This window comes from Cryptomeria japonica, chromosome 7, assembly GCF_030272615.1.
Source record: "Cryptomeria japonica chromosome 7, Sugi_1.0, whole genome shotgun sequence".
Lineage (NCBI taxonomy): Eukaryota > Viridiplantae > Streptophyta > Pinopsida > Cupressales > Cupressaceae > Cryptomeria > Cryptomeria japonica.
Genome location: NC_081411.1, coordinates 754,382,790 through 754,392,388, shown reverse-complemented (window position 1 = coordinate 754,392,388; position 9,599 = coordinate 754,382,790). Strand labels below are relative to the sequence as shown.

Here is a 9,599-nt window from a genome sequence, read left to right as displayed (position 1 = left end):
GAATGTTTTAAAATTTCAAATGTTTATATCTTGTTAATCCTAACATGGTTGTCTCACTAAGGAAAATCTTTAAGCTTGTCTTCTATGACTAATCCCTACATTTTTTCTTATGTTTTGTTAATGAGGATTTGTTTTGATTTTGTTCCACATTTGGTGCTTGCTAATTTGGAACAACTTATGCAACATTTTGATTTATATTTTGTTGTTGAGCAATGTTGTTATTTAAATTTTGTTATAGAGTGTTGTTTTGATTTTGATTTATTTTTTGAGCCTATTGAGTAAGATGAGCTTGTTGTAATGCACTTTGTGCTTCTATCTTATGTTGTGTTTCTTTGAGGTTGTCAATAAGACCTGTGTTGATCTAATTCCCTTTTCCTATACACACTCGTTGACTAAATAACCAAATTGACAATATGATAGTAGGTTTCTACGTCTTCTTCAATTCATTGATACGAAGCAGGAGAATTGTTATGTCAATTTCCCCTTTAGTTCCTTAAATTTGAAATTGAAGCAAATTCATATCAACGTTTTCATATGCAGATTTTGAGGTTTACCTCTGTCTCTTAAATAAACATTTGTCTTAATCCTAAAACCATCATAAGAATTCTCCTAATTTTCAAAACCTATTATCACACGAATCATCTAATGTATATTGATCATAATTTTTTGATACATCTTTTCTACATGAAGTGTTTACTTTTTCAGTACTTTGGAAATTATGCAAAGAAGACATCCTTGTTTCCATATTTTCACATTAGGAGAAATTACACCCGCGTGTTCATTCAGTCCAATAGCCACTATAACATACAGACGCATCTATTCTGGGTCCAAAAAGACAATACGGATTGACTAACACGCGTGTTAGTTGAGCGTTTTACACCGTCGGTTTTACAGTTAACAGTTACAATTGACTAACCTGTCACTAACACGTTATACGACAGATCTGTTTTGGAGCTAGAATAGCTGCGGCCATAACATACTACACCTAATGAAGAATTCACAAATTTGGTACGAGGAAATGGATGCTATAAATATTTTGACGGGAACTATAAATAATTTGGTTCTTCTCCATTCATAATGAATGATTCACCAAAACTGTCACACAGGAATATGTGTACGTTGCGAAATACAAAATTGGAATCAAAGTGGGATCAAATGGTTAGTTGGGATTTAATAATATATATAAATTGTAGGTTACAAATTTCACCGTTTTCAATGAGGGAGCACTTCACATTTAATACCAAACAAAGGCAAACCACTAGTCAAACTACACAAATCCACCTAACCCTGCAACTCTCCTTCTCTGTAACATCTCGTGCGTGTATCCTCCACAACCACCTATCTTTCCTTCATTCTCCCATTGCTAATAAATCCCTTTCTCTCCAATTATTCTCCACGCCTACACCATTACCAATTCTCTGTCCCTTGCTTTCTTCACATTTTCGCACTTGATCATTCTTGCAGCAAGAGAAAGAGTAAGTTTTATGTCTGATTCACTTTCATGGAAAATTTGTTTGCAGAAATCAATTTTAACTAGTTTTTCTCTAGAAATTTGTTATTTTCACGGCAAATTTGTTTGCAGAAATTAATTTCTTAACTAGTTTTTCTATAGATTGTCATTTTGGTGGCAAATTTGTTTGCAGACTAGTTTTTCTGTAGACTTTGTAATTTTCATGGCAAATTTGTTTGCCGGAACTAATATTTACTAGCTTTTCTATATACAGTTGTCATTTTCATGGCAAATTTGTTTACAGGAATTAATATTTAGTAATTTTTCTATAGATATTTTTAAAATTTTCATGGCAATTTTGTTTGCAGGAATAAATATTTACTAGTTTTTCTATCGATATTTGTAATATTCATGGCAAATTTGTTTGCAGGAATAAATATTTACTTTTTTTTTCTATATAAAGTTGTTTACCGGAAGCCTTACAATTTCTTCTCTCTCTGATGTTTGTGCTCCAGTGGCCTCGGAAGTTGTTACTGTCGTGGACGACATACAGTTCCCCAAATCAGTTACTCCTTCTCCCTCCTCCAAGCCCTTAAACATCGTTGGATATGGTAAAACTAAATCATTTTCACATTTTTTGCATTTAATGTTAAAGATGATTATGTATGCAGTGGAGGCTAAGTGGTGTTTTAATTTTGCAGGAATCACCGACATAGAAATCCACTTCCTGCAAATCAAATTCACGGCCATTGGCATCTACGTGGATTTCGAAGTGGCTTCCCATTTGCAGGCGTGGAAAGGAAAGACTGCGGCCGAGATTTTGGCAGACGATTCGTTCTTTGATGCCCTCCTCCAAGGTAAGAGAAAGATTTAGATAAAAATTAGGTGATTAATTTATTCCAGAAAGGTTCTGCTTCTCAGGGTACTTGTTATTTTTAGCTCACGAAATTTGTCTCCCACAAGATTTGTACATAAATTTGTCTAATTCACAGTTTTGGGACACCAGATTTTTGTATAAAACTTCTTTAAAGTTTTACATCAGGTAAAACTTTAAACAAGGAAAATATTTATTTCCTCTCACCTCTGACTAGTTTGGCCTCAATTACCACTAGAACTTGATTGTAGTGAATCAGATCAGCTTAAATATCATATAGATTTGCAACTCAAATTTAAATTAACTGCATATTCAGCCAAATACTTCTCAATTTTTTGAAAATCGTACAAACGTATTTTAAACAGGTCAAGATACATTTTTACCATTTAACTACAATTTGGTTAAAAGCCTCAACTCCCCTGAATTTTATAACTTCTCAATCAACAAAATCACCTTAAAATGCTAATTAGAGGCCACATTTGTTGCAGCCCCTGTGGAGAAGTTTATCAGAGTGGTGGTAATAAAAGAGATCAAGGGGTCACAGTACGGTCTGCAGCTGGAAAACGCGGTTAGAGATCGTTTGGTGGCTATCGACAAATACGAGGATGAAGAGGAGGAAGCATTGGCTAAGGTTGTGGAGTTCTTCCAGGGCAAATATATGAAGAAAAATTCGGTCATCACCTACCATTTCCCAGCAAATGCCAAAACCGTTGAGGTGCGTAGATTAAGTCTAAATTTGCCATGAATTTTACGCTTCTAAACACTAATTTAATGTTCTTTATTCTGTGTTTAATGTTCTGAATTCTGTTTTGGATAGGTGAGTTTCATTTCGGATGAGAAGAAAGAGGCCAAAATCACTGTGGAAAATGCTGATGTGAGCGGCATGATAAAGAAGTGGTATTTGGGTGGCTCCTCAGCTGTGTCAGCCTCAACCATTACATCTTTCACAGAAGGCATTGCTCCCCAGCTTAAATAGAAAGAATGGATAATTAAATGTTAAGCCCTGTGTTAACCAGGTAAGAGGCTAAGTGCTTTCCGAGGATGGTGTTGTGGGATCACCTTAGTAAGTCTGAGTTAGGTAGGTCTGCCGGCATGAGACTCATTGGCAGTGGTATCTTTTGTGAGCAGATGAATGAATAAAAATAAAAGTAAAAATATTTTGAGGGAGAAAGTAGTTTCGGTTTGTTATGTTTAAAGATAAATTAAGTTGATTTACGATTTCAGATCAATTCGTTGGTGCTGAGTGTTCTGTTTTTTTAAGACAAGTCAAGATGCGACCATTAGTTTCTCTTGGTGTAAATCAAATGATTCAAAGAGCTCTCATTATGCCCAATTTATGTTTTCTTTTGGAGTTTTAATTTTTTTAAATGAAATGTATTTAAATGTGTAAATTAATTTTTACTCGGTGTTTATGATCAATTTAAAAAGGTATTAATCTTGTGTTTCTTGTATAATACATATGTTACTATTAATTTTAATTGTTGAATTTTATTATCTTGATAAAATGGATGTTCAAGTTTATGATAAATGATGTTTTATCAAAAAGATTTGTTTTATATTTTTTATTTTGTCAATGATCAAAATCACTCATTTTTAATCAAAGAGGTTGTTTTCATTTGAAAAAGTTACATTGTCATGGATTTCCAAAGTAAGTTGCATTTTTTTATTGAAGACATCAATATTATATGCAAATGTGCACACATAATTTTATTTTCTATTGAAGACATATCAGGCCAACTTATTAGTTGTTTTTTTGAATTTTCTAAAATATATATCTTTTAATATTTTAATTAGTTTTTTATATTTTATATTTTATATTTTATTTTTATTGAAAGTAGGTTATCGGCACTAAACTATAAGGTTGATTATCTTATTAAGGAAAAATACTAAAATTTATTTAAAATTTTTGAAAAAAATATGATAGTAGAGAAAAGAGTCTGCATCAAGATATATAATTATTTTCTAATTTGGATAAATAGTTAAAAAAAAAAGTGGTGGGAATTGCAAAGAGTTATATTTCAGCACATGCAACTTTTCAAGTTTATTGTTTACTTTATAGAATACTACATTCAAATAATTTTCTAAATTTTTCTTAAAATTACAAACATAAAATAGACAATATATATATATATATATATATTTTATTAGTTTACATCGTTTCAAAATTCAAAACATATATTTCACTTTCTATTGATTTAATTTAAAAAGTTGAGTTGGCATTGACCATTTCTTTTATAAAAGTGTGACGCACCTTTGTTCTTTTCCCATCAATATGATTTTTCAATTAAAGACATCAATATGATATGCATATTATAAAGCAAGTTGATATGCATATTATTAGAGCAAACCCGTTACAAATATATGGAGTATTTTTAATTATATTATTCTAGATTAGCAATATGTTTAGTGACGGGGATAATTATATTATATAATTGCCACAAATCAAGATCAACAAAGGTTAATGTAATTTTTAAAGTAAAACATACGCCTTTACTATTTCTTATCATCTTTACAAAATCAATATTTATATAGTCGTAATGAGGTTCTAATTAGCATAAATGGGTTATAAAGGAGCCAAAATTTGGGGAGAAGACATAGGAAATAGGACTCCATTCATGTCTCATCATTTTTCACACAACTTACTTCTTGCATGCCCTTTTGCAATTAAAGTTGGAAGGTAGCTATCATCTGAGCCAAATTATAAGGACAAGATGTGATGTAGTTCCTATTGATAATATCCTTTGTTTATCTTGATATTCTCTTATGCTTCTCAAAGTGGCACTAGGTGTATCTAGGGGTTATTGTACTACCATCAAAAGAGGTGTCCAAATAATAGATGGATATTATTTTAGTCCTATCAACCATATTCCAACATCCTTCATCATTTTGCTGTAGAAGCTAATCCTTTCTCTAGTTGCCTAAAATTTTAGATATCGTGAAGGCTCTTAACTTTCTAATTATGGGGATAATGTCCCCCATCTTTGTTGGCAAAGCATTCTAACTTCCACAAGTTTGAGGCTAGTATCTTTACAACTTGTATTACTTCATCCCTAGTGTTCTCCATTAAATGGTTGACTTAGATGTATTAATAAAATTGTAAATGTCTCCTCATATCTTCCTCACATAAATAAGTTCCCCCTCAACAAAAAAGTGAGCCTTAATTTCTTCTTTCTCATACAAAGTGTAGCATCATAAATTGTACGCACTTGCTAGGGTGGTACAATTTCACACCTAGTTTAGCACCCGCCTTGGCGCATTTTGCATTTTGCATTGCATTTCCCCTTTAGAACTTAATTAATCAAATTAATTAGGTCTAAGGTTATATTTCAGCATCTTCCATATCATAAAGTCGGGCCCTTTCATTAAAGTGTGCCCCTTTCATTTTATTCCTCCAATACATCATTTAATCAAAAACCCTAATTAGGCCCTATTTTGAACTTGGGGGCTTGATTTCGGGGGTCAAAACATCTCGAAATCAGCTGTAACTTTGGGATTCTCTCTAAAATCATCATATCCGACGGCCCTGAAAATTTGGTGAAAAGTTGTCGAGACCATGGCGCCCGGAGTGCACATGGTCCCGGACATTTTTCCTGAAATTTTAGGAGCGCGATCCAATCATAAAATAAAGCTTAACCCCAAGAAATTGGTGGGAGATTCAATCTCTAGGTCGGCCAAAAGTTGAAATTAAGACCTAGGGTTTCATATATAAGAGCCCTCTTTCTTCATTTGAAAGGATCCGATTTTTGGTTTCAAGGGCCTTCTATGCAGCGAAAGAGCAGATCTTTGAAGACTTCAACAACATTCAACATCCATCCATCAAGCATTCATCAATTTCATTCATCCATTTAGGGCTTTGAAGACATTGGAGAGCAATAGGGGATCACCGACTGAAGATTGGCTTGTACCCCTCCCTTGGGGTTGGGTATGATTTCATGTTGTTTTCATGTCTTTGCATAAGTCTCATTATATCACTTGTATTCATGCTTTAGATCTCTTTACATCTTGATTTGGAGCATTTACATTATCATTTACAAGCAATTAGGGTTTACTTTCTAGGTTGCTCTAGTTTGCTTACTTGCATTTTAGGATCTTGCACACACACAAGGTCTACACACACATTACTTTTACAATACAACTTGGCTATTCGTGGAGGTGGAAATCACCAAAGCGGGGGTTTGACTAAGGCAAAACCCTATATAGTCGCCCAAAACACCTTTTCAGATATAAGTGCAGGTTTCGGGATTCGGACGACGCCGCAAGTTGTAGATCCGATGGAAGCAGACGGAGACTGAACTTCACACCAAATTCCAGCCCAAAAAGCTAGGACAGGGGCGTGGGGCGCCCTGGTCCTGCCAGGACAGGGGCGCTGGGCGCCCTGGTCCTTCTGTCAGACAGCAAATTTTCAGCATTTTTGACAGCTTTTCAGGTTGCAAAACAACAGTTTCAGGAGCAGTTTCAGGGGCAGAATCAGGACGGTGGCGCCCGCGCCCCCATCCCGAACATTTTCACTCATATTTTAACACCGGGTATGCATTTACATTCTTGTCTTGTCCTTGTGTTTATAGCTTTCCATTATTTAAGTTCAATTCTGCAATCTTGTTACTAGTTCATACTTATACTTTAGGGTTAATAGTTGAACTTGCATCATTCTATCTATCATTTGCAACAAAGGAATAGAAATCCTAATAGGTAGCCCGTGGCTCTCTCTTCCACAAAAAGAAGTAGCCAATTGTGTGATACCTCTAGGCTCTTTCGTATTCCACAAATGTGTGATTGAAAGTGAGATTAGGGCATGTTTGCTTAGTGTCACTTTTTCCCCCACACACAAAGATTATTCTTTTTTCCTTTGGACATGAATTTTACATAAGAGAGAAATGATCTTAGTTATACATCTCCTACATAAGGGTTCCAATTCAAATAATTAGTTAGTAACAAATTGTGCAAGGAATTCTCATAAATAAATTTTCAATCTTTTCACTATTGTTTAGAAATGCAATATAAAAATTATTGTGTTAAGGTGATGGTACTAGATAATCAGGTTGCCATTTGTTTTATTTGAAATTTGTAATATTATTCTCTAAGACAAAGGGATGAACCCTTATAGGGGGTTGACATGAAGCTTCAGTGAAGGAAAAAAAGCATATTCTAATTACTTTTACACTCATGAAGTTGTTTTCTAGATTTTAAATTTGATATTGTGGATTATTAAAAATTAGCTCCATTCCTCTCTCATTCTAACCACTATCTAGTCTCCCCATTTTTTTCTTTTCATTGAATTTGATAGCTACTACAACTTCGAACCTCTCTAAATTTTCCCTTAATATTGATCATTCCTCCTTCCAATGTTTAATTATCAAAATGACTATGGACAAATCACCTAGAATCTATGGCATACTTTGGACCTTGTGGAAGGATTGATATACCTTTTTTTATAAAGTCATTAAAGATACATGTATTCTTGATACTATTCTAGAATATTGTCCCTTAGGATTTTAGTGGATGATTATAGAGGTTTATTTATAAGAGATTTAATTTGGCTAGTAAATTTCCTCAATACTTCCATTTTAAAGGCATTGTCATTTATATCACTTGTATCTTGTGTTAGGAAAAACAAATTTAAAGTAGAATTAAAATCCATATGTAATGTGTTTGAGTGGGAACTAAGATAGGGCTTGATACTTGTTATTGGAGTCATTTACAATAAAATTATAGCATTTATCTTTGAAAGGAAGTCAGATAAGTGGAAAGAATAGCCTACACCAGTCTACCCAAGAGAGGGTTGCAAAATATTATTTAAATTCTTAAACTATTATAGATTAAAAAAAATACCCATTCAAAATTAAATAAATAGATAAAACAATACAAACCATAACATTGTGATTTAAATGTGGGAAAACCCTTATAGGAATAAACCCACACTCCAAACATACAACTCAATTGTATTATTATCAATGCAATAGTTACAATACAATGCACAGAGCTAATTTTCTTTAGGAGATATCACATAAGAATAAAATCTCAAAATAATTTCGATAGCATAACGACATCTCAAAAAAAATATGTGTCATACAAAATACACTAAGGCACCAAGTATTTATAGAGATCAACGCATGAGGAGTAGGCCCCTGTGGCTTCCAAAACCATTTTCAATACTTAAGTGTTTAATTAGTGTTCAAAGCAACAATTTGTCACAAACAAGAACTGTTACCACTAGCGATTTTCCAAAACAACACTTTCCTCTTCACCACTTGTCAAATTGCCTCATGCAAGGTGCCTTCCTCATAACAATTACCAATTCCAATAATAGGAATTACCATTTGCACATAGCTACCTATCAAATATGAACTCTTATGTTGTCATAGTGTGAATTATAAACTCCCACTATTAACTTTTATCTCTATCAAAATTGTCATAGCAGGTTGCCATAGTCTATCATAAAATTGACATAACAACTTATGACTCTTGCCACCATAAATTTAGGACCTCTAAAATTGGGTGCCCAACTTTCTAAAAAATAGAGATTGTGCCATACACATCACCTTCCATGTAGGATTCTACCTCACTAAGAGGACCTGTAAGGTGATTGATAAATTAGAAAGTTAGCAACTTAGGATAAACCAATTATGCACCAAATAATTAATTAATTAATGTTAGGACTCAAATATTGAGACACCTTAATCACAACATTCTCTCACTTGTTGAAGATTTGTCAAGAGCCAATTGCAATAAACTGCTTATGGCCTAAAGGCCCATAGAATCAAAACATCATCTAAACTTCTCACTACTCACTAGCTTTGTCAATGCAACTGTAACATTCACTAGAGTGTCAAATTTCTCCAACTTCACCTTTCCATCTTCTACCATATCGTGAAAAAAATCAAACTACACAATGATGTGCTTTTTTTTGGCATGGAAAGTAGGATTCTTTCCTAAACAAATGACACTCTAATTGTCACAATAGATAGTAATCTTCTCTACATCAAAACAAATATCAGAAGACAATCTCTTAATCCAAGTGGCTTCCTTGCAATCATGAGTAGATTCCATGTATTATTATTTTGTAGTGGATAAAGTGACTACAACCTTCACTTACTCATCCAATTGATAGCATCACCAAATATCGTGAGCACATATCCATTGTTGGGTCTTTTGTTGTCAATGTAATTTGTGCAATATAAATCCACATATCCACAAATACTAATTGAATGTTGAGGTCAAATAGGATCACCATTAAAACATAGGTAATACTCGAAATTACTCCACAAATACTTGAAC

The 9,599-nt window shown here is 33.4% G+C and overlaps 1 protein-coding gene across 1 annotated transcript; it reads left to right on the top strand.

Annotated features, from left to right (window-relative positions):
- The first annotated feature begins 1,213 nt into the window (after positions 1 to 1,213).
- LOC131076409 (chalcone isomerase-like protein 2) lies at positions 1,214 to 3,612 on the top strand. The gene is made up of 5 exons (XM_058013576.2): positions 1,214 to 1,475; positions 1,966 to 2,061; positions 2,152 to 2,307; positions 2,813 to 3,039; positions 3,142 to 3,612. Coding segments are annotated over exons 1-5 (639 nt in total). The 5' UTR covers positions 1,214 to 1,474; the 3' UTR covers positions 3,301 to 3,612.
- Positions 3,613 to 9,599: the final 5,987 nt, after the last annotated feature.